At 39.0% G+C, this 26,780-nt stretch overlaps 1 protein-coding gene across 4 annotated transcripts in view; it reads right to left on the minus strand.

Moving 5' to 3' along the window:
- Nucleotides 1–26,780, minus strand: part of LOC102738310 (microcephalin) — a 208,266-nt gene that overhangs the window by 128,962 nt on the left and 52,524 nt on the right. For all 4 annotated transcript variants that reach the window (XM_081807147.1, XM_031036541.2, XM_006741172.3 and 1 more), the window contains exons 7-9: nt 24,807–24,844; nt 22,349–22,511; nt 331–408 (exon numbers count right to left, since the gene is read on the minus strand). In XM_081807147.1, coding sequence (XP_081663273.1) covers nt 331–408; nt 22,349–22,511; nt 24,807–24,844 — 279 coding nt within the window. The remainder of the gene's footprint in view (nt 1–330; nt 409–22,348; nt 22,512–24,806; nt 24,845–26,780) is intronic.

The following is a 26,780-nucleotide window of genomic DNA, read 5'->3' on the forward strand; positions in this document are numbered from 1 at the left end:
TTCTTAAAGCAGTAAATAAGACATCATACCACCTCCTCAAGAATCTAGTCCTTTTTCATTTCTTCTTTTTCTCAATCCTGAGGACTTTCATAATTAAAATTCTTTAAGATTTCATTCCACATGATTTTTTGCAGAATATTCTCACATTCCCACATTTGTTCTCACAAACGGATAAAAAAAGTATTATGAAAAATTCCATGAAAATGTGTTTTTAACTGCAAGCATAATTGGGTCTTGACTTAATCAAAACTTGAGTCCATATCTATGCAAATAATAATTTCCTGAGAATTCTGAATTGTATTTACCATAATAAAATAACATCTGACTTACAGGAGCTGCAGGGAAGTAGTTAGAAAGTTCAAACGGTTCCTCAGGAATCCAGTGACCCAGTTCCAAAGACCACAGTACCTACAAGTGACACAATAAGCAGACATTTATTATAGATTCATTAGGCTCTCGGTGGATAATAAACTACTTTGAAGATAGAGCCAAAACAACACAAAAAACCCAGCAGTGACTATGTACTCCATAGATCTGAACCAGATGTGTCTTACACAGCAAAGTATCATCAGAATCTTCATGCTGCATCAATCTTATGAATAATAAATGCTTCTCTTTAAGAAAAAAACGTTTCCAATGACTAGAAATCTGGGTTATTATTCTAGTGAGGCCAAATACTAAACACCACCCCAATAACAAACATCTGAAATACCTTTTTAAGAATTCCAAGTTTCCAATTTAAAGAGTCATTATAGACAACCCTCAGTAAATATTCCAGGATTTTATTAATTTAAAAAAAAAAAACATTTATTAGGAGAAGATAGATCATAAGCTTAAACTAAAAAAGCAGCCCTTCTGGTATGTGATTTTGTTTCTAACATGGACTAATATTTTCAGAAGTTCTCCTAAAACATTTGAAAATCCTTCCCAGGCTTTGGAAGGATAAAATGTTTCATAAACAAGCCTTCAGTATTATTATTTATTATTGTTATTTGAACCCACATATTTTAAATGATCAAAATGATGTTTTTGTTTTTAATTCAACAATTTTCAAGATTCTATAGTCATCTCTACTTGATGACCAAACTCCCTGAAAATTTGTTTCTATTTCCATGCACCAATAGAATTTTATAACAAAAATAATCAACTGAATTACATATCCCGTATTTATTTTTCATCTGCAATTTCATTTCTTACATTCAGTGAATCCACGCTCTTTTCTAGAGTCGCTACATAAAGTTTAAGTTTGTTTTGCTGAATTACCAGGGATGAGGAGGGAGTTTTCCTGTTTGGCAGTTTCTAAGATTAAGACCCATCTATGGGAGCTTGGTCTTAAATATTTCTAAGAAAAAGTGCACATGCTGGTGGAATAAAGACAATAACAAGATACAGAATCTGAATGACAATTCTCAGCACCGGTATGGATCTTACTTTAAAACTGAGGCATTTATTCACTCAATACTGTTTCTTCATCTCACTAACCGCTTGTCTGTGAACAACGTATTGAGAGCCTACGGTGAATAAGAACCCACGCTAGGTCCTGAAAACACAAACCCAATCCCAGAGGAGTTCACCCTCTGGCAGGAGGCATGAAGGCAAACCACAAATGGTGATTTCTCAAAACAGTACTGTGGGAACCTATAGAAGAAGCAAACTAACTCTAAGAGAATCAAGGAAGGGTCCACAGATGAGGTGACATTTGAAACGGAGTCTTAAAGGATGAGTAAGAGTTCATCAGGCAACGTGAGACCAGAGCGAGGAGGGGAGAGGACATTCCAGCACGGAAAGAATGCCATATGCCAAGGCAGGATTAAAGCGGGTTCTTTTTTTTGGGCTAAAGGGTGCTTTGGAAGAAGTGGTAAGAAAATCGGGTTGATTAGATTCCTATGGTAAGGTATAATAATATACCCTGTTTCTATCACTGTGTCTGCAGGGCACATGGCAGAAGAACAATCCAGAAAAGACAGGAGAAAGCTCTGAGGGTGCTGAGCCCCAGATGACAGAATGGGAATGGAGTATGATGCAGGGCAATGTGTCTTCACTATAGAGACAGGAAGTGATGAGTTGTGTTCTCAAAGACCCTAATTCCATCTTCACGTAGATCTGGGTGTACACGAGCATTTTGTCAGTTAAGTCTCTTTTTGCTTACCCCTGATTTTACTGGCTAACCAATATAGATAGATAATCTTCATAAGATCAATGAAAGAGGGTATGAAAAAAATGGTACAGTGAAATCATGTTTCTACCTGGCTCTTTAGAGGTGGTTAAAACATTTAAGTAACATAGTGTTTGCCTTACTTTTATCAATGTATGATATCATTTACAGAGACACACTAACAACATCTGTGTGGTTCCCTACAAATCTGTGATTAGCCCAGGAAGTAAAATGTAAAAAGCTTCAAAATCAGGTTCATTTAAGACATGAGGCAATGTGAAAGAATTAGGATAGTGAGAAACATAATGTACCAGTGAGAGAATCCAAGGAACCAGTCTTAAAAACGCGTGTGGCATTTGAGTTCAAATGTAGCCCACATTAAAATGTCAACTGAACCTCCTGGAGAAAATTTATGTTCTCTGAGTTTGACCCTTTCTAAATGTTATGAAAATAAAGCCATAAGGCATCTATAGTAGAATTTTGGCAAGTGAATTAATAAATTGAATTTAGGTAGGCATCCCAGAAATTAATATTGAACAGAGATAGCAGAAAACACTGATTTGATTGTAATGAAATCATCAAATCAGAAACATAGTGCAAGCTTTTCACTTTAGTTCTTTCATTAACCAAAGTTATCTTTAGCTTAGTAGAGTGTTCAATATTGGGAAAATCTACTCTGCAAGATCACAGTTAAGGCTGTAAGTGAACTAAAAGTTTAACCCAACATATTTCCCATCACCTATGTGATAGAATAAAAATAACTAAGATGCAATTGGGTTGCATAAATAACGAGGATCAAATCCCATGTTTATAGACCTTAAAATGAGGGCTGAGTTATTTCAGCATCCACTGAGAATGGATATAATGTTTGTGACATTTTAAAACTGTTGTTCATAAAACTTGAACCCTGTTGATGAATTTAAATAGGAACCACTTGTCTTATTATATTAACAGCTACTGACGAGACAAATTTCCACAATGTAGGCGTGACCACACAGTTAATTCCATACTAGGCAAAACACAAATGGTCTTCTCTTGTTTCATACACATCTAATCATTTCATTTTAACAATGTGAGTCAGTGGAGCTACAGTGAACCCAAGCCAGAAAATGGCACTGGTATTGAAAGCAAGTCCGGACTAACAGCATCATTTACAAGGAAGACAATGAAGCTGACTTAATGGTTAACACATAGCAAGATGAACACATCTTTAACTTCACCTTCTCCCCAATACTCAACTAAGAGGATAGAATTTAAAAGAATGAGAAGAGTCTACAGCAGATAAAACAGGATATTTTGGAAGTTGCAAAGCAGGTGCATAAATGATAAATGACTTAGAAGGGCAAAGAAAGTTCAAACTTAAGTGTCTAGAGAAAGAGGTCTTTAGGAAGCATCCAATTCCCTCCACAGACTCTCTGAAAGGCAAAGAAATTGGTGATATGTCTGAAGATGGGGTATAGAACAGGGTAAAAAAAAGAGATATTTCCTACCCCGTAGCCCACCCTCCCCTGGAATAAGACAAAAGTAAAGTCAAACCGGCTGTTCTGAGAGCAATGGTGGAAAGAGCTAGGGAAAACCTCTCCAGCCCTTCCCCTGGGACACCAGCCATTCCTTCCTGGGGACAGAGATCAGCCCAGGGGAAAAAAGACATACAACTACTAAAGCTTGGATCTCAAATACCTCCATTCACATCAGATTATCTATACACCACTCAGACAGGCAGAGTTTCAGTCAGCTTTTCAATGCCTCATTACTGAACATGACTTTATACCCATTTGATAAAAGCCTCTAGCTTGAAAACATAGACCAAACCAAACAAGAATGGAATTCCTGGGATCACAGTGATGGGAAGTCCCTGGCTAACAGCAGCTCTGCAGACCTAGAGAGAACCAGTCTCAAGGGAAAGAGAACAAATGGGCTGATGGGTGGTGTCTCTAAGAAAAAATAAATGGGATTGGAAGATAATCTGATGTGGAGACAGATTTGAGAGAAGAATTATAATGCTTTTAGAAATTTTTGCAGTCAGTTGGTGATAGTTGCATAGAAAACTAAGCAATCAAAATAATTGTCAATGATTAGCTCAGGAAAACCAACAAACACAAATTACCAGAGACAATCATAGTGCATTACATGGCTCAGTTCAAACAGCATCCACATACTCATTTGTGTGTGTGTGTGTGTGTGTGTGTGCCCGCACGTACGCACATGTGAATGTGTATTTATATGCATATATAAAATGTTAAACAAAAATTGTAACCACATTGAGCAGACTGGGGAACAGAAGAGTAGGTAGGACTGAAAGGCAGCCATACAGTCATATTTTGATATTCCATAGAAGGAACTCTATAATGTCTCAAAGTTAATTTAAAAAAATGGCAAGAAAACCATTTTATTTAGAAATATGTAGGTAAAATATCAGAAGGCTATTTTAGTGAAAAATCCAGGCTGGGAAACAACAGGGCAGGTGGTGCCATTTTTTATTATAAAGCCTCATAAATTATACTTGAGTTTTAAAAACACTTTATTTTGGATAATTTTAGACTTACAGTACAGGGAGTTCTCATTTAACTATCACCTAGATTTCTCTATTGTGCGATTATCCAACTTAACTTTGCTCTTCTGTTTCAAAAGTGCTTTGCAACTTGAACCAGCTTATTGGTATCTACAAGAAAATCTTGCTGAGCCTGTAATTGGAACTAAGTTGAATCTATAGATCAAAATGGGGAGAACCAAAAAGAAAAATACCATCTGATTTCACTTACATGTGGAATCTAAAAAACAAAACAAACAAACAAAACAGAAACAGACTCCTAGATACAGAGAGCAATCCAGTAGTTGCCAGAGGGGAAGAGAGTGAGTGGATGGGCAAAATAAGAGAAGGGGAGTAAAAGGTACAAATATCCAGTTATAAAATAAATAAGACACTGGAGGCAATGTACAGCATAGGGAATAGAGTTAATATGTAACAACTTTGTATAGTGGCAGAGAGTAGCTAGATTTACCATGGTGATCACTTCCTAATGCATATAAATGTTCAATCACTTTGTTGTACACCTGAAACTAATACAACATTGTACGTCAACTATACTTCAAGAAAAAAAATGTGGGGGGCGGCTGACAGCTTAAAAAGTACCCATTTTCCCAATTCATGAACATAGTATCTCTCTCTTTTTATTTAAGTCTTTGATTTTTCAATAAATATTTTGTCAAGATTTAAATATTTTAATTTCTGTGGATGCTAATATAAACGGCATTTAAAAAAAATCAGAATTCCAGTTGTTTATTGCTAGCACATAGAAATACAACTGAATTTTGTATATTGACCTTGTACCCTGTAACCTTGCTGAACTCACTAGTTGTGGGGGGTTTTTGGAGATTTGCTGATGTTTTCTGTGTAGATAATCATGTCTTCTGTGAATAAACAGTTTTATTTACTCCTTTCCCAATCTGTGTGCATACTCTTTTTAGTTCCCTTATCGCACTAAGATTCCCAATACAATACAGAAGAGAAATAGTGACGGCCTGCAATTGCTTGAACTCCTTTGTGAGGCACAATAATTTGATTTATTACAAACAAAACCAAAACCAAAACAAAACCAAAACGAAACAGGATAGCTTAAACCCAAAGTGTTTCTGGGTATAAATGAAATGTACCTATGGAAAGCACAGTGTTTCTTTGTTTTGTTTTATTTTTAAATTTGAAAAGTTTATATTGTTATCTAGTACTACTGCTGGCTAGTGGTCCTGGTGCTTTTACTAATTGCTTCAACTTCCTATTCTCCAAAGAATAATTAGAAAATTCAGAGTGATCAGAAGTACTGTAGCTTGAGATCAGTAAACGTCACTTTCTAAACCAGAACCAATCAAATTAATTTCTCTTAACATTCACCTTAATTTCCTTCTTTGTGGGAAACAACAACAATATTCTTTGTGTACAAAAGACTTCATGTTGTTCAATGTATCTGCTGATTAAAATCAAATCTGACAGTCAGAAACTTATGCCCCAGGTTTAACCTGTGGGAATCTAGTTAATTTCAAATAGTTCAAAAGTATACTTCATTCTCTACTTTAATCACTGAGAAGAGATTGTCCTACCCATCCTTGCCCCCACCAACCATGGTAGAAAACTTAGTTGTAAGAGTTTATGGAGGTATAAAAACATACACTCAGGATCTGCAAATCTCTTCTTTCTTATAGAAGAGGAACAATAATAGTAATTACTTGATTTTTTTGTTATTTTAAGCTAAAAAAGAAAACAGTACAAATATTTTTCTCATCAGATTTTATAAATTCTTTGTCTCAGTTATAAGAGCAGTTAATTTGCTCAAACAACACCACCTTAAGAGAATTCGCTACTATGTACATTGTTTAGACTTTTCCTACTGGGAGAATAATATTTGTGTTTTTTCCACAACTACACACTATAGGATACTGGTTAACACCACAGAATCCAGGCAACTGGGTTAAACCAATCTCCGTCTCGCTGTGGCCCTGTGACAAGAGGCCAGTTAGTTAACCTTTCTGTCACATGAAAACATTACACGTCATTATAAATGACAAAAGGACCATGTAGCTAATGATACGGTAGTGGCAATGAGGCTATTTCTAGGTTACATTTCAGGATTAAAAAGTTGGGGCTATCGATGGTATGGTTTTTAATAACTAAAGAATAGAGTATAGGGGGCTTATGTCCGAACACTTTGGAGCCAGAAAACTGAGGAGGTCTGGTCTTCTGAAAAGACTGACTTCAATGGGCAAAGTTTCAAGGCAATAATATTTGTTCCAAAATAAGCCATTCCTCTGCATTTCCAACACATTTCAGAACATCAGGAAATGCTTTATATGATTCCATAAAGTTATTTTAAAATACAAACCCATTCCATAGATGTAATGCCTCTCTCAATGAGGCAATTTTCCATAGATGATTTTTAAAAATTGAGGTGAAATTCTCGTAATATACAAGTAACCATGTTAAAGTGTCCAGCTCAGTGGCATTTGGTATATTCACCGTGTGTTCCACCACTTCTTCTTTTTTTTTTTTTTTTTAAAGATTTTATTTATTTATTCATGAGAGACAGAGAGAGAGAGAGGCAGAGGGAGAAGCAGGCTCCCCGCAGAGCAGGGAGCCCGATGCGGGACTCGATCCCAGGACCCTGGGACCATGACCCGAGCCGAAGACGCTGAGCCAACCGTCTGAGCCACCCAGGCGCCCGTGTGCCACCACTTCTTTCTCGTTTCAAAACATCTTAATCACGCCGGGAGTGTACCCCATACCCGCCAAGTAACTACCCTTCATTCCCCCTGCTCCCCTCCACCCCTGGCAACTGCTAATCAGCCAGCTGTCTCTGTGGACTTGCCTATTCCACATAAACTGTAGGAGAGGAATCAGACAACATGCAACCTTTTGTGTCTGCTTTCTTTCTCTTAGCATAATATTTTCAAGGTCCATCCAAGTTATGATATGAATGATGGCTAGGCACGAGTGTCAACAGTAAGTGATATTGAGTGCTTACTGAGCGCTTTATTTAGATGACCTTTCAATTGTTTTACAGATAAGAAAACTGAGGCTTCGAGAGTTTAACTGCCTTACTGGTCACACGGCCAGTGAGTGGCAAGGTTAACATTAAAACTCACAGTCTTATCCCTTAACCTTTCAAAAACACATAAAGTGGTGTGCAGCCACAGAATAAAGATATCCACGTTTAAGGTGGCAGAAGATAAAAACATTCTCTAGGCTATCTCTAGAAGCAGATGCCAGAAAGAATACATGCTATGAATTGAGGAAAGGCTGAATTCAAATTCAAAACTCACTCATCTTCAAGCACTGTGACCATAGCGACTTACTGAAACTATTCAAGTCTCCGTGTCCACAGAGGACACAAAGGAGTCTTGTACTAACAAGCTGAGAGAGCCTAGGATGGCCAGGATGCCATGATGGCCCCCTCCTTACATCTTCTGTGTGACTACCATCCTCTGGAAGCAGCCCTATCCCACCCTCTACATATGGCTGGCTGGTCTCTAGAACCTTCCAACTCAGCGCATGGTCGTAGGGCCAGCAACCTGTACATCACCTGGGAACTGGTAGCCAGTGAAGAAAGCGTAGGACCAAGACCTACTTGTGAACCACAGTCTGCATTTAATAAGATCTCCAGGGGATTCATATGTGATTAAGTGTTTAAAAAGCACTGTTCTGGCTGTCTCAAAAAAAAGTGGCAGGAAACCAAAACCTTAATACAACCTATTTAACCAAGACAGATAAAATAAGCAATAAAGTACTAAAAATAAGTAGTTAAGAACTCTTTTTCCTTTTTAAGAGATATTAACTGACAGAGACTAAATCCCAGATGGTAAGAGGAAAAGGATGTCGTACATTGATATATGCTCAAATATTCTTATTAAAACGTTTAGCTATATAGTATATGGGCATTTATGTGAGATTTATGCTGCTTGTAGTTTACCTAATCTTTTCAGCCAGAAAAAATGAAAATGGATTATTCTTGGATTTTAGAGCTTAACGGCCCACTATTAGCTACTTTTTACATATTGCTAAGCAAAGACCAGGGTGACCCAGCATTTCACCAGCACACTGACATGTGAAGTCCAAACATCTTTATAAATAACACAAGTTTGTACTTTTCTTATCAAAATGAAAACAAAGAAATAAATATAACACATTCCAATGTAACTAAAACAAACATCAGAAACATCGCTTCACTGTATGAAAACACAGTAGGAATTATTATTACCATCATAGACAATAAGCCAAATATTAATATTATGGCTACTCAGAGCAATCACTGTTTCTTATTCTTTCTGTAAATTTGAGTTAAAAAGATTTTTTCTTAAATGAGCATCAGGTCATCTTATTTTCAATGAGTTTTAACAAGAAAATCATGAACTACATGGATACCTTCATAATATATAATGATGCACAATGCTTTTATACGACATTTTTAGCTCATCAGGAGCAAAAACAAATTCTGAGGTTTCTTAAAGAAGTATGTTTAGTCATGTATCTGCACACTTATTCCTTCCACAAGTAAGTGCTGTATTCCAGTTCCATCCTGGGTCCTGGACCAGGTGAGAAATGACAGGCATGGTCTCCACCCTCAAAGAGCTTGTAATTGCTCAATAACCAGGGTCTGTTAAAGAGTTTCTGCTTTTCTGTTTGAAACTTTCTTTATTTTGCCCTAGTCCCTTGTGCCAAGGAGGGTATGGCTATCTCTAAGTAAGTTTTAATACTAAAATTACTGTTTACAATTTAACAATTGAAACAAATGTTCTACTACAATAAAGTGTACATGGCAGATCAGAAATACTTGAAGGTCAAACGGTACAAACTTCCAGCTACAAAATAAATAATTCATGCTAAAATTAATCACGAAAAGAGCAGGTCTTAAAGTTCTCATCACAAGAAAAAAAATTTTTACAACTGTGTATGGTGACGGGTATTAGGTAGACTTATTGTGGTGATAGTTTCATAACATATACAAATCTTGAATTGTTATGTTGTATGTCTGAAACTAAAAAAATGTTATATGTCAGTTATACCTCAACTAAAAAATTGTGAATAACATTAAGTATTTGTATACTATTCTTTCTTGTTTTGTTATTATCTAACAAAACCAAAATAAAAGAGAATTATATAAGGGGGGCGCTTGGCTAGCTCAGTTGGTAGAGCATGTGACTCTTGATCCCAAGGTTGTGAGTTTGAGTCCCATGTTGGGTGTAGAGATTACCTAAAAATAAAATCTTGAAGGAATTATATAAAACAAAATTCAGTGGAGAGGTGTTTCTCTATGTACTGAAGGTGTTTCTCTATGTACTCTCCAGTGGTGAGAAGAAAAACCAACTCCAAAGAACTAAGAAATAGATCCATCATGCACCTAAGGCGAGCTGCTATTTTAGTTGATAAAACCACTTTTAGTTACATATTTCTCATTCTCTGGTAAAGAAAAGCCTAAAAAATTTCCTGTAGAGAACATTCCAGGGCAATGAATTTAAGGAGAAATGTATTGTGTGGATTATACATAAAAAGTATCAGGTAGCAAAATGTACAATGTTGTCAACTATAGTTTTGAAGAAGATATGACAGTTGTCTAAAATCCTATTATTTCTTACATCAGCGCTCCTCAAAACCTAGTATTATCACTAAAGCCTAATTCACAGAGGTACTTAGGCAGACAAGAGTTCAAGTGTGCTATTCTTTAGCAACTTATTTTAACTTGGGTATAGAGCTTAGCAACCTGAAAGAATGGACAGCTAACAATGTCCCCAGCATTACTGATAGATGCCTAAAATGATGTGTAAATGACGGATGTTCAAAAAGTCCCAGAGAATGAACTATGGTTGCATTTTTCTGATGAGAACCTAAAGTTAAGTGGAACATTTTGTGTTGTTACTGCAAATGAGAACGGTTTCACTGGGTGTCAGATTGAGCACAAGTGACAACTGAGGAATTCAATGGAAAGTTGAGGAAGTGACATATCAAAGATGCACCTGTAGGTACAGCTGGAATTTTTCTAAAAATGAGCTTTGAATTTGTGACACGACTCCACATTGACCAAGGGGAGGTCCTAGAGTCCTCAGTCATAAGACGAGAAGGAGATCATTCGAGGTTTAAAAAAACTGAAAACTGGCATCAGATGCACCAAGTTAAACAAAATAAAAACAGTGTGGTCCCTGAAGGCCAGAATTTTGAGAGGGATGGGGGGGGCAATAAGTACCAAAGTCAAATCTCTTGATTTGCTGATTTGCAGCCTCATCCATTTAAATTGTTTGCCAAATATGGCACCTTTGCTTTAATACACATAATACACATACATAACCTCAATCTAGTTTCTTCTTTCCTGCTAAGCCAACAGGTCCAGGTGCTCCACAAACACACGCCCAACTCATTGGGATAAAATCAAACTGTCAAGCACTAGGAATATCGTTTTTCAACTGGCCATCTTACAAAGCTTGAATCATCTTTTATATCGCCCCATCCAGCTACCAAGACTGATGTCTCTGATTCAGTCACAGCAAGAGGTCTAGAAATAGCTGTGCGGTTTCTACTTCTTCACTTGCTGTTTCCAAACTACTGACAGCAACCATCTAGTCTAATCCAAGGCTGTTTCTCTGCCTTCATCGTATTCATCCTTCAGTGGTGTTCCACGTGATCAAATACACTCTCCTTTCTGAGACAGTCCCTCCTCTAACAGAGTATCCCATTCACCTGCTGCTCCACCTCATCACCGCCTGATCCTTCTTGGTCTCCCTTGTTTGATCCTCCTCCTCTTTCTTCACTTTTAAATGTTGGCACAGCAGGGCTCAGTGTTAAACTTGGCTTCTCTCCTCCTTGTACACTCATCTCCTAGGTACCATGGCTTTAAGTTCCATCTATGCATAAATGGTTCCCAAAGGCATATTTATAGTCCTAACCTTTGCTCTGAACACATGCGCATGCACGCACGTGCACACACACACACACACGCTTAATGTGATATGTGATAGCTCTGCCTGAATGTCTAATAGGAATCTCACACCCAATATGTATAGATCAGAATTTTTTATTTTACCCCAAACCTGCAAACATTTTTCTCTCCCGGTATTCCCTGCCTCAGTAAATGCCACCACCATGTACCCTCAGGTGCTCAAGTAAAAAATTTAGGGAGGAGCCATCTTGACTTCTCTATTGATAACATGCCATGCGTTACCAAATCCTGTTACATCTTCCTAAAAAATACACCAGTCTGATCTCTTCTCTCCACCTATCTGCCACTATGCTAGTCATGGCCATTATAATTTCTGACCTCGATAATCTTAACTGCCTTCTTCTGGTCACTCTGCTTACTCTTACCTTCCTGCGGTCCTTTCTTTACACAGAAGCCAGAGAGATCAAAGTCTGTCTCTCTCTAGTCCAAATACTCCAGTGGCTTCCCATACTCCTGAGCATGATCTCCGCGTGCCCTGGTCGCTGTCAGCCTCTCCAAACACCTATCCTTCTACTCCTCCTCACTCACAGTGCCTCAGGGCTTTCTTTCCCATGCAAAGTCTCAGCTTCAAGACCCACGCACTTGCTTTCTTTGCCAGGCATATTAATTAGATTCTATCTGGCCTCTTTACAAAATTAAAGAACAAATTATTGATGTAAAGATATGAATTCCCAAAATGACAATGGAATCTCATTCATGTTACAGTCCATGGTTGTGTCTAGAGTGACTTCACAGACTTCTCATACACAAAAACAGCTCTCCTTTAAACTCCATAACTAGTCATCCTAGATGATGATCAAATCCTGTTCACAAATCTATCTTCTCAAATGTTCTCATGAAGGGCAACTCCAAAGCCCTCGATTTTACAGGGCAATCTCTTTCTCCTATCTGTCCTCCACCATGAGTTCCCATGGAACTAGGAAAGCACAGTGCCTCCAGTGTGGAAAAATCATACCTGAGGAATGGCCAGGATGAACCAAAGGGATGGCAGAGAGGATGGAGGATCTGAGTGGGACCACCTATGTCCTGGGGTACCAAGGGAGGTTCTACTGCAGCTTGCCCGAGGTTCTGCAGAGGAAGAGCATGGGCACTGTTCAGTAACTACCTCAGTGAAAGGAGCAACACACTATAGACCACATGTTTCTCCACAAACGGAATCCATTATTTTAATAATGACAGTTTATAAATCAGGTGTACTTTGAGATGACTATTTATGATCACTGCCTTAGGACAATGCCTTTATCAAGACTGTTTCAAAGATCTGCATTCAAATCAAACAGGTTATTTTTTCTAGTATCTCCATCACTAAACACAAGTGCAAAATCTGTGCACTAAACACTATTGCAAAAATGTTCTGTAAGGACTCAATGAGACAGTGGGACGAAAACATTTTTTAAAGCGGAAGTACTTTATCAGGGTATAATTATCTGTGGCACAGTAAGAAGGACTTCGGAATCAAGTCGATGTGGATTCAAAGAAACAAACAAGAGACCTTAGTCAGCTTGGTATTATAAGTGCCTAGCACACGGCTGCAGCCAACAAACATTTGCTAGACAGAACTTAAGCAAACAGCTCAAAAACCCTAGTTATAAATGTGGCACACCAAGCATACTTTGCTTAAACATTATTCTTAGAATGTGCTCAGAAGTTAAGGTCAAAAAAAAAAAAAAAAAGAGAGAGAGAATGGTTTTCAAGATGATTCTCTTTAGTCTTGGGTAGACAGCATGATGGACTAGAACACCAGTGACAATCCAAGACTCCGGGTCCTGTTCTGCCACTGGTCATAATTCTAGGAGAGCAACTTAGCCTTCTTCACTAGCCAACGAGAGATCCAGGCTGCATGAACTACTCTGTTCTAACTCTGACATTTGATTCTATGTTCACACCAGTTAAATCAGACTCACCACTTACCGAATCCAGTGTGAGAAAGCCAATTGCATGCCATCATTTCAAGAAAATTAACTCATTATGACATCATTCTTTGATTTATGAGACACTTGATTATAAAGTGTTTTTTTTTTCTTTTGTTAACAGTTAAAGTGTCTTGAAATTTGGCTGTGGAACTGACCAAACTCCATATTTGCATTTACAACTAATTTAGCTCTCAGACTCTCTATCAATCCTTATTCCTAAGCTGTTCAGAATCAATGTGTGTTGACCTGAATATAGGCTGAATCACTCCTCACTGCTATGTGGTGTCTTTGAAGCAGAGAAGGAGCTTTATGTAACAGGAGCCAGAAGGAAGAAGCCTCAGTCACAGGGCATTTCACTAGCTTTCACTGAACACAAAGCAGTATAAAGGTAAAGCAGAATTGTAGATAAGTCAGAGGAGAATGGAGGAAACACCAAATAGGTGAAAGTTAGAAGATAGGGTCTCTAAAGAATCCAAACAGCACTATGCTTAAACACAATATAACAAAAAAGCTTTGGTCTACAGGGATCCTTTGCTCAAATCAATTTCTTTATTTTTCTGTTGTGTTACTTCCTGTCTCCCATGAATAGGAAACAGAGCAACTACCGACAGTTTTCTATTTCTCTGTATCTGCCAGACAATTCAGTCACAAAGCAGGAAAAACACAAGTTACTCTCTGCTGAAAAGAGCAAGGTTAACAATGAAAGTAGGAACCACTGTAAACACGTACAAATTGCCAACAGAGTTTTCAGAATAAATTTTTTTTAAAATAAAAATTCAAACTGAATTTTGTTATAAAATCACCATAATTTTTTTGATATGACTAACTGGGCCACATACAACCATCTAATTTTGAAGAACTGCTAGAAGCCTCCTTTACAAGCAATTTCCAGAGAATACCACACAAACCCTGAAATAAAAACATTCTCAGTAATGTTTTTCTTGGAGGCAAGCTTATACAGCTAGCCAAAAGGAATATTTTAAGAATCCCCCAAATTGCATTGGGGACAAGGAAAAAGGAGGGGGACCACAGAGAGAGAGAGAGAGAGGGAGAGTCATTCCTTTACACAAAGACAATGTGGTCCTTGAAGTGTATCATATGGACACTTCAAATCTTGGCCCTAAAAGAAACTGCATCCTGAGGAATTCATAGCTAAAGGCATACACAAGTTGCAGATGAACATTAAATTGTGTATTGAGCTTTGGACATTATGTCGCTTGGCTTTATAAATGACAATGGCAGCTATTCTCTCTCAAAAGAGTTTATCACGCATGAGTTCGAGCCCCATATTGGACGTAGAGATTAAAAAAAAAAGCTTATCATGTTTATGCAATTGCATTTTTTAGAAAATTAAAGGAGGGAGGCCATGCAAGAAGAAATTATCTTTGTCTTATTTAAGTGAGATAAACAGGGAAAGAGATTCGGTTCATTTCTAAACTTTTTTTTCTTAAGAGTGCAAGTCAGCAATAATCTATTAAAATCAATAAACATGCAACACCAGTGAGAGAAAACATTTGGCAGACATCACAAGTACATCACGAATACACAAACAGGCACTTTACACCGCAGTAGATCTGGTCCTTTTCAATTTCCCAGGAATTGGTACTTCTCACGAGTAATGAGATGTTTAGGCATCACTGGTAAAGCAATGCCCGTAGCTGCTTTCACAGAAAGATACTAACGCCAAAACTATCACTCTTAAAATCTGAGAGTGATCACTTGCAGCAACACTACTCTGACGGTTTTGGAGAAGGTTAAAATATATGAAAATCGGTACTACGGCGGCTTTTACAGAAGTGGGGTTTCCAATATACTGAATTACCTCCAGATACCCAAGGGGTACTCTTCCTAGGTCCCTCAAAGAATGAAAGCGGGCGTACTTCCCATTGCCCACCCAGACCCCACCATGTTTCCCTCTCGTCCTCACTGGGGGTTCCCTTCTCAGACCCCACTGACTCTCTTCTCCTACGTGCCCGCCGTACTCATGAGCTTTCCTGGTCATTCCTCAGGACTTGTGAGGACAGAATGGACTGCCCATGGCAAAGTTCTCACTCGTCCTGAGAAAAAGTATCTTTTTTAAATTGTACGGTTAATGCATTCTGTGGACAAAACTGATGACAGTAGACAGTGATTCTCATAGCCCTTTGGGGAAATTGATACATTGTCATTTCTGTTGTAAAGCAAACATTTATTAAGTTCTTACTTCCTGCCAGTCACTGATGTGAGCATGGTGCATGTTTAACACTTAGCTTTCACACAATCCTGTGAAGGACGCATGATCCTCAGCTCCGTGTCAGACAGGGAACCGTGGCTCAGTGAGGCATACCGTTCTCAGCACCCAAGCAGCTGAACGGAGTCTATTCCCATTGTATGTGGGGATGGAGGTTAACTTCCAGCCTGTGAAATCTCTGGATCTGGGACCAGCCATGGAGCTCGGCATTGAACTCTCCTGTACTTAATTATTTTTCCTGTTGCTTCATGTTATCATCGTACTAACTGTTAAAACATCAGAAGCCTGGATCTTCTGTTATACTTTTGTGAATCTTCTATTTCAAAATAACCTTGATGTAAATGTACCGCCAATCTGGACATTGTAAATGATGATGATAATATGATAGAAATACATGGGGACCTCCAAACAGAGCATACATGTATGTATTTACATATGTGTATGGATGTGCATTTTCAGAGTAGTTATTTAAATAGTAATATCCTTTTCATTCCTATTCTCTCTGAATAACTCTTTGTTGATTTTGGTCTTCCTAGTAGAAGCCAAGATCAAATATATGACCCTGTCAGAAGTCATATCTTATAGAAGAAACTGGATTAATCAGTGTTTTAGTATGGGAAAAATAATATTAAATTTTCAAGCAGCTGCTTTACCACTATTTAAAATCACTATACTGGTATATTCAATGTATTATTTAAAAATATTAACTGATTGCTTTCATGCACCATCTTGCTAGTGTAAAAACCTTGAGGAAGGCTCTCAGGGTTCAGCATTCTTACAGCTGTTTCAGTCCTGTCTTTGCTCTTGTCTTAGAGGTCCACATAGCTGGTCTTTCCTCTCCAGGCTAGCTTAGCTCCCCACCACCATCACCCAGTAAGCATGAAGGAACATGAACAGCTTCAAAATAGTTAGAGATCCAAGGCAAAGTATTTTATACTTTTTGTAGGCATTTCTTTATTTTTTTTCTTAATGTTCTCTATTTCTCAACTGTCTTTCTTATTTATAATCCACAAAGCCAGTTCTGAAGACAAGAAGTCCTAAATAAACATATTGGCAGAGCTGGTTCCTTCTGGACACTCTAAGGGAGATTCTGGTCCAAGATTCCCTTGGCTGCTGGAAATCCTTGGTGTTCTTTGGCTTGTAGATACATCACTCCAAGCTCTGCCTCTTCACATAGCCACCTACCCTCTGCATCTTTCTAAGCTTTCCTGAAGCTCATCCTTACAGAATTCATACTGATTAAAAGTTATCAACCTGGAGTCCAGTAAAGTAGATAATATAGCACTTATGGAATTAATATATTTGTACTTGTGGGATTGCAGAATGATGAACCCCCTAGAAGCTGTCCACAGCTGAACCTCAGAATCTGCGAATATGTTACCTTCCACGGTGAAGGGGACATTGCAGATGCAATGAAGTCAGGGACCTTGAGATAGGCAGCTATCCGGGGTATCCAGGTTGGCCCCATGAGAACACAAGGGTCCTTATAAGTGAAAGACAGAGGCAAGAAATCAGGGGTGTGACAAGAGAAGTCACAAGGATGTGACTGCTGCCAGGGGCCACAAGCCAAGGAATGCAAGTGGCCTTTAAAGCTGGAAAAGGCAAGAAACAGACTCAAGACTCTGCCCTAGAGATTCTGGAAGGAATGCGGCCCTGACAACACCTGGGCTTGAGCCCCGTGAAACCTATTTTGGATTCCTGACCTCCAAAAACTGTAAGAGAATAAATTTGTGCTACTTTTAAGCTAATAAATCTGTGGCACTTTGTTACAGCAGCCACAGGAAACGAATACAGTACCATGGACTCCTCAGAAGAAGACATTAGTCAAGGTGGTGCCACCTGGGCTTAGTTAAGAGAACTGCTTCTGGCTGCATTGGCTGAGTATCTGGCAAGAATCCACGGGTGACATGTGGCCTCCTGGGGCTACCACCACTTGGTACCCAGCTGTGGGGGCCAGAGAGAGCAGAGGCCATTGCACTAAACTGGCAGGGTCCCCTGTGCCAGATTCATGGTCCGGGCACCCCTGGTGCCGGCAGGGGACGTGCCGTCTCGACCACATCTTGTCTTGGCATTGGTTTCCCTTACAGGTTCATGATGTTGGTCTTGGTGCACAAAACGAAACGGCAGCCCACCCAAGTGTATTCCTCTTAAATCATAAAGGATCTTTTTTTTTTTTTTTTGAAGATTTTATTTATTTATTTGACAGAGAGAGACATAGTGAGAGAGGGAACACAAGCAGGGGGAGTGGGAGAGGGAGAAGCAGGCTTCCCGCCGAGCAGGGAGCCCGATGCGGGGCTCGATCCCAGGACCCTGGGACCATGACCTGAGCCGAAGGCAGACGCTTAGCGACTGAGCCACCCAGGCGCCCCTCATAAAGGATCTTTGTTAAACCATCTTGGTAACAACTTTTTTACGGCTGTTCAAGTCAATAGCGCCAGCACCATCCGCTAACTCCTTCCCCTCACACCCTGCAGCCTATCCATGGTAAAGCCACCTAACTCCAGCCTCACGGTACTGTCCAAATCAGAGCGTCTCGCTACCCAGTCCCAGCTGCGGTTTTCTCTCACTGGACAATGAAGGAAACAGTCTGCCAGCAGGTTCCCTGATGCTCCTCCTTCTTCCCCACAGTGAGCTCTCCATGCAGCAACCACCATCCTCTGAGCAACACAGCTCAGAGCATCTCACTCCCTGGACAGAAACTTCCTGATAGTTCATCATGACACAGGAAGATTATCCAAACATTGGCTCTCTCATCTCATTGCCTACTTTTTCTCTTGGTGAGCCCTAACCGAGCCTTCTTATTATTCCTCAAACATACTGGTCCTGCCTTCGGGATCCCACCCTCACTGTAGCAGTCACTGCCTTGAGGACTGGACCTGGAGTGCTGACTTCATAGGAGCTGTCTGGGAACTCCAGCAGCCTGACACCTGGAGGCCAGGGGTTCCATGGGAGAAGGGGGTGCAGCCGGGGGGAGTGGAGCCTGGGCAGCCCTGTAAAGGGAGAAGGGGACCATCCCATCCTCCGGTCAGCTGGTTCACCAGCAGGGACTCCACAATGCAAGAGATTCATCCAAGTTGTGGCAAGAATTATGGTTGTCTTTTTTTTTTTTTTAATAAGATTTTATTTATTTACTTGAGAGAGAGAGGGAGAGAGAGGGAAAGAGTGCCAAGTGAGGTGAGGGGCAGACGGGGAGGAAGAAAAAGAGGGAAAGAAGCCTAAGCGGGCTCCACGCTGAGTGCAGAGCCCAACGTGGGGCTCGATCTCATGACCCTGAGATTAGGACCTGAGCAGTAACCAGAGTGGGACACTTAACAGACTGAGCCACCCAGGGGCCTCTATCACAGTTGTCTTTTATTACTGAGCTGTATTCCACAGTATGGAAGTTTATTTATCCCTTTACCCTATGAGGGACATTTGTGTTGTTGTTAGGTTTTGGTGATTATAAGCAAAGTTGCTACAAATGTTCATGATATTCATATACAGGTTTTTTGTCTGAGCGTGAGCTTTCATTTCTCTAGGGCAAACACCTGGCAGCAGGGTTGCTGAGTGACATGGTGAGTATACATTTAACATCACATGAAATTTCCCAACTATTTTTTGGAATGGCTGTACCACCTTCCACCCTCACCAGTGGTGTATGGTCCTCTGCATCTTTTCTAGAGGACTGTCGATGGACTTTGTAATTTAGCCATTCTGTTAAATATGTGGTGGTATCTCACTGTGGTTGTAAATCGTATTTCTCTAACAATGTTGATCATCTTTTCATCTGCATATCTTTGGTAGAGTGTTCAAAAAAATGCTTTTGGCTATTTTTTTGTTTGGGTTGTTTCTTATTTATATATTTTGCATTTAAGTCTTTTGTCAGATGAGATGTGCAAATGTTTTCTACTGGCTTCCTTACAATGTTCTTCATAGAGTATAAGTTTTTACACTTGATGAAGTGTCATTTATCATTTTTCCTTTTATACATCATGCTTTACATGTTGTATCTAAGAACTCTAGGAACACCTGGGAGGCGCAGTCGGTTAAGCATCTGCCTTCAGCTCAGGTCATGATCTCAGTGTCCTGGGATCGAGCTCTGCATCGGGCTCTGTGCTCCACAGGGAGTCTGCTTCTCCCTGTCCCACTGCCGCTCCCCCTAATCATGTTCTCTCTCTCTCTCTCAAATAAATAAAATTTTAAAAAAAGAACTCTCCACCTAAACCTGGGTCATATCCTATGTACTTTTAAGCATTTTATATTCTACATTTCAGTCTGATCCATTCTGAGGTAATCTTTGTATATGGTGTGAGGCACAGGTCCAGTTTTGGTCTGCAGATGTCCAGCACCTTTTACTGAAAAGACTTACTTTCCTCCACTTAATTGCCTTTGGTTCTTGGTCAAAAACCATTGGGCCATATTTGTGGGTCTATTTCTGAACTCTCCATTCTGTTTCATTATCTGTCTTCCCAGACACTGAATTGCCTTGATTATAGAGGCTTTAAAGGATGCTTTAAAAATCAGATCATGTTAGTCCTCCAACTTTATTCTTCTCTTTCAAAATTGTTTTAACTATGCTAGTTCCTCTCTCTCTCCCTCTCTTTCTACATATATATGTGTGTGTGTACATATATGTATATAGCTTAGAATACACATATATCTGTATATTTATATACATATCTACATATACATGAATATGTATATAGTTTAGAATCAGCTTATCTGTATCTTCAAAGAATACTCCTGAGATTTTAATTGGGAATGTATTAAATCTATAGATTGTTTTAGGGAGGAGTGACATTTTAACTATACTGAGTCTTCTAATCCATGAACATAGTATGTCTCTCCATTTATTAGTTCTTTAATTTTTTTAACCAGTATTTTATAGTTTTCAGCATACAGATCCTGCACATATTTTTATGTCAGATTTACACTTGAGTATTTCAATGTCAACCCTGTATTATTACATCCTTGTATCTTGGCAATTTGTTCTAAAGAGCTTTTTTGTAGATTTCTTGTGATTGTCTACATGGACAATCATGGTGTCTATGAATAGAAACAATACCATTTCTTCCTCTCTAACCTAAATGTCTTTTATTTCATTTTCCTACCTTATTGCAGTTGTACTTCATTCATTCACTCATGTGACCAAGTGGCCCAGGTTCTGCCTGAGCACTGGAAGTTCACTAAATAACAGGTTTCACTTCCTGCCTTTCTCATGTGTAGTGGTTAATCCCACATATAGTTACCATATGCTAAATTTGCATCTGGCTCTGTTTCTATGTATGATTAGTGGGAGAATATTGGCAGTACACCGAGCAGAAACACGGAGGCATCAAGGGAGTTGGTCTTTACGCATGGCAACAGTAAATACTGATTCTCATGTCTGACCTCTCTGCTCAAAGTCCCAGAAGAATAGATTGGGTACAGAATCAAGCACAGATGTATATCCTCATAAAAGATAAAGAACATTTTTTCCTCTGAGACATGAGGGAAGGAAGAGCTGACTGATAAAGACACAGAAACATTGTGAATTGGAGAAAAGGAAGACAGGGTATTCATTCATGGAAGCTGGAGGTATAAATGATATTTCTTACAAATAAATGGGGATCAGTACAAATATATGATTAGGTAAGGTAGTCCCCAATTGCCACCAATGCAAATAGTACTTTTTGGGGGGAATTTCAAACTTTTCCACTTCATGACTTTAAGCACTAATGTCACAAACATCTTATACCAGAGCGCTGCGGGGTTAAGTCATGACATGAAAAAGACCACAGCAGTTCTTAAAAATACATCTGTAGTTTGTTTGCGTATTATAATTCTACTGGCTTAAATTAACACAGTATTAATATAATATATTCTTAGGGGGAGGAGGAAGGAGGGTGGATATGTAGCATATTCAATATAGCAACACAAGTAAGAAATGACAGTACTCTCATCAGATAGCATTGCTTTGGAGGGACCATAGGTTGAGGATCAAAGTAAAAATAGAAAGAGTAACTAACAATCTCAATTACTATGAATAATGAAAACAATGATTTTTTAAAAAAAATACCTTTAATGCACAGAAATAAGGGCAAGTTATGTTACAGATAGATATGTGTAAGATAAAACATATCCAAATGGGATTAAATGAACATGTTTCATCCTAAGTAAATCCATCTGTAAAAACAATCACTGAATTCTTTTGGCTTTTTAAACCATCACTAACATAGGTCACATTATTTCTTGGTCAAACACAGAAGAAAGTTCATTTGACTGTGAGAACACGCATTTTGTGTTTTCATTCCAAGCCTGTTCTAATCTTATTTCTGCCAGTGGCTGAGGTCTGTATCCAGAAGGCCACTCTTCTGCTTTCGGTCCTCACCACACTCCCGTTCCCAAGGGATCGGCAGTGGCTGGAGGTGCTGGGCCAAAGGGAGAAGAGTTCAAGGAGAGAACAGACGGGATTCTCTGCTCACAGGGAAGTGTGCAAATTCACATGAATGTGAATCTAGTGATCTAGTGTCACCGTCTCAGAATGACCACATCTATAGAAACACCTTCTGTTTTCATATATGTATTTGCAACATCTGCTTACACAGTGGCTTACCCATTCATAAGAGAGAATCCAGCAGCCACGCGCAATTCCCAGCAGCACGTTCAGGGTGCGCAGAGGATTCCCGGTGAGCACGTGAGTAGTAGTGTCACACACTTCCCGGGCAAATGAAAAGCCCTTCAATTTATGCACCACCTGGATGATGATGTTCTGCTTTCTGTTAAATAGGAGGGGAAAAAATCAACAAAATGACAATGTTTCCTGCATATGAACATCAAGGTGATTACATTGAATAATTAAAAAAAAAAATCTAGAAAGCTAAAAATCTACGTTGATCTCAGCTATGGAGCTCACATTTTAATTTCTTTACAATCAATGACATAAAATTTGGGGAAATAAAAAAACTTCAGTTCTCAGCTCCAACTGTCTATTTTAATGGCTGACGAAGCTGCCCCAGGCTTAAGTGACTTCACCAGATGCCCATGGGCGGGAACACAGCAAGCATCAGAAATGGTCCTAGCTCTTCCCACCACCATTACTTCTCAGACAGATCTGAACCAACCTGCGCACATTCAGGACCAAGCTTATCACTTGCTTATTTTATTTGAAATATAACATTTTTGAATTCACACATACAGTTTATTCTAGTAAGAGGGGGAAAAGGGCCCTGTTCATTACATTATCAGATCAAACCTTAGGGCAAATTTGGCAGAGGCTCCTTATTTCTGCAAAGCCCATCATCGTTTGTCTTCCGGTCTGTCATTCCATTAGTGCCTTAAGTACCTTTTAAGAAATATATATTCTTCCCAACTTCCTCAACAAATTGCTCACCATTTTCCCTCTCTTCCCTTTACAATCACCTTACTAAAAAGCCCTTGGCTCTGACACATTGCATTTCCCTCTCCCTCCAAGTTTGGGAAATCCCCCATGAAATACAAAGGACATGAAGGGCTTTCTAAGCCACACTATGACGTACCCAATGAGTTAAGAGATAAATTTCTCTCCTCTCCAAAAATTATTATGAAGAGAAAGAGGCTGTTCTTGCCACTGCGACAGCCACCTCTAAAAATGCCCCATGGACTTCACAGTCCTTCCTAGTTTTATCTCTACCATCTTGGGCATGTCAATCTCAAGACCTATTTCTTTACAAGTGAAATGAAAGGGCAGCACTGTACCACACTTCAAATTCTTAGAGATCCCTAGGGCAAAAAAAGACGACTGGGGCAAGACCTGGGCCCCATCACCACTTCAACCAGAGAATCTGTGCTTATTGGGGTGATGGAAAATATTAAATTTGGGGGAAACATAAAGAAAACAAAAGCATAAGGAAGTGAAAAGCTCTAAACCATTCGCTCTCCAGAACCCTGCATTTCCATGTATCAATGATTTTCCTTATTCCAAGTCTGGCAGCTGCCTGCTATTTGTTGGATGTGTTAATCAACAACAAGTGTCTCTTTGAGACACAGCTAATCAATGTGGCATCGGAACGTCTAGGTCTTGTTCTTAGTGTCAGACAAGAAGTATATGTTGGGGGTGGGGAGAGAAAAATAATAAAAAGAGAATACGGCTTAAATAAAAAGTTTGATTTTTAAAACTTGGATGGAGAAAATAACTATTTACTAATGTGTTTTAGACTGGGGGCAAAAATATATATTTTAAAAAAATATCACACCCACCATCCTCAATTTTCACTTCCATATTAGATGATTTAGAATGTTCAGTATATTTCATAAGAGATTAACAAAAATTGTGAGAGTGCTCCTTTTTCACTAGCTAATGTAGTGTTTGAAGTATCAGTCCTTTCGATTTCATATGCCATGGATAGGAAAAGGATCCTATGACAGAAAGTATTATAAGCATGCAATTTTTTGCAGGCTATTTTTCACTGAAATGTCCCAATGTTTTGACGAATACCTTAAAACCTTAAAATGTATGATTGATACTAAAAAAAAAAAAAAAACACATGGTTTTCCCCTTTAAACAGGAACTCAAAAATCTGTTACAAAGAATATGGTGCTGTATTTTTGTTGGATGTGCTATATATTGTGTTAAATGTTTAAGGAAGATGATAAGAGCATGCCAGCAAGCTCTTAACTCTTTCCCAAAATGTGTAGATAGAGGGTTTAATAGAGTTGTAGAGAGCTTCCCAGCAAAGTGTTTCTTTAAGAACTTTGAGGGATTCAGCCAGTGATGCTCCATTTATTGAACTTCCATGGGGTGTAAGTGGTGGACACACAGAAACAGTAAATACGAAGCAAGCAAGAGGAACAGCAAAATACTACAATACCTCTTAATGCTATGTAAATAAAGTCTTCAGCGCTAAACTGCTCATAGTCTTTTAACCACCTTTTTTTATTTCCAGTGTTCTTCTAACTCCAACATCAATTTTATAGAGTAACAGCAACATAGTGCAAAGCTACAAACTGCCTTAAAAGCGCAGCATCACAGTATACGAAAGAAAAATCTAAAATTTTACATTGAGTAGAAAGTTATCAAAACAATGAGTACTTACTCAGATGGCATGCTTGTCATGACTAATGTTCTTGTTGGCTAGAGATTTCAAAAGAGAAGGAACAAAAAACAGTCAGAAGTATAAAAAACATTTTTTCCCACAGAAATTAACTTTAATACATTTTTTGAAAAGTTACATCACTTAAAAAATAAACATTTAAGCATATATCAAAGTAAAAAAACTTTAAATTCCTGGAAAAAAAAAAAAAAAAACAGCCCGAGAGATACAAACTCAGATACTATCCCCAAACCAATCCAAAATAATTCCAGAACATGAGGTAGAGGAGTGTGTGTGGCGGGGGGGTGGCGGGGGGGTGGACAAAAAAGCTTCCCTCCAGAAGTCTATTCTCCTAGTTAGCTAGCGGACCTCTAAATGTGCCATTCTGCTTAGGGACTTGCAAGGAAGAAGAGGGTAAGAAGGCATTTTTTGCAGGCTGAAGAGCCATTTTTCTAAGGTTTCTAGGCAACTCTAGCCCTGCTTCAGTCACACATACACAATACTACTCGTGCTCCTGGTGCCTGGGTCCCTCAAATGCTTTAACCTCTTGCACACAGAGGCTCAAATAACGGGACTGCTTCTTCATGGGTTAGCATCTGCTATTAATTGGAACTGTAAAGTTTCTTTTTTTTTTTAAATAAGTTTTTAAATACCATTTTTACTTATATAGGTACATGTTGATGGCATAAAAACATATATATTAAATGCTTTGGAAATATGTCATTAGAAATATAAATTCCCTTATAATTCTACCAGCCAGAAAAGACTACTGTTTAATAATTTGGTATATATTCTGCCAAATGTTCTTTCCATGTATGTATACATATAATTAAAATAAAATGGACTCACATTATCCATACATTTTTGTAACTGAGATGATACACTGAATGCAACCACTGTGTAGTATAACCATGAACTAACCATCACACACTTACTGTGTCTTGAAAGGTCATGTGAATAAATGAGAAGGAACAAAAGGCATTCAAAGGACCCTATGTCGACATGCATGGTGGAGTAGAAGGGGCCTGTGTACTGTATGGGTATATTTGGGGAAAGTAGAGGAATGAGAATGAAGAGGTAATATGAATCAAAAAGATATTCAAAGGAAGAACTCAAAGAAGTGTCAGATGCGCTAAGTCAGGATGATCGCTGAACTCTTGTCAGTTGTCCCTCCAGAATAGTCTATTGTTAGCTCTCATCTGTTTTGGATACAAAGCGAACAACTACAGCATAGCTTTGTGGGCTCAGTCTGTGGAGACAAGACCTTTATGTAGGAGTCTCTAATAACCAAGGGAGATTCTGGAGGAACCTAGCCACAATCTTCGATGTTATCCTTGAATGAAAGCTATGCAGGGAGATTCTGGGGGAGCCTATCACGATCTTCGATGTTATCCTTGAATGAAAGCTATGCAGGGAGATTCTGGGGGAGCCTAATCATGATCTTCAATGTTATTCTTGAATGAAAGCTATGCAGTGATGTGACCAGCCCCAAATAAAGTCCAAGAGGCGCTCCTTCCACGACATCTACAAAAGATGCCAGTGGAGTGTAATCTGGGGAAAGTAACCCACGGAAGGTAGGGGAAGGGAAAAGGAAATCTCCTGACTTCTCCAATGCTGGGCTACCTCTCCATGGCTTTGCCGTTCTTTACCTGCACCCCCTCTCCAGGTGATCTTTCACATAGCCTCATGGCTTTACAAATCAGCCCACATGCTCACAATCCCCAATTTTGTATCTCTAGCACAGACCTATTTCCTGATACTCAGATCTATTTCCTGATAACCAGACTACTGACTACATTAAGGAGGGCCATCTGGAGGTCTAATAAGGGTCTTGAATTCAACTTGTCCAAAACTGAGATACTATTCCAGTCAGGCAATTAGGCAAGAAAAATGAAATAAAAGACACCCAAATTGGAAAAGAAGTAAACCTATCTCTACTCATAAATGAGATGATCTTATATACAGAAAACTCTAGAG

The sequence above is a fragment of the Leptonychotes weddellii genome, chromosome 2 (assembly GCF_054177405.1).
Source record: "Leptonychotes weddellii isolate Sample4059 chromosome 2, ASM5417740v2, whole genome shotgun sequence".
In the NCBI taxonomy this organism is placed as follows: domain Eukaryota; kingdom Metazoa; phylum Chordata; class Mammalia; order Carnivora; family Phocidae; genus Leptonychotes; species Leptonychotes weddellii.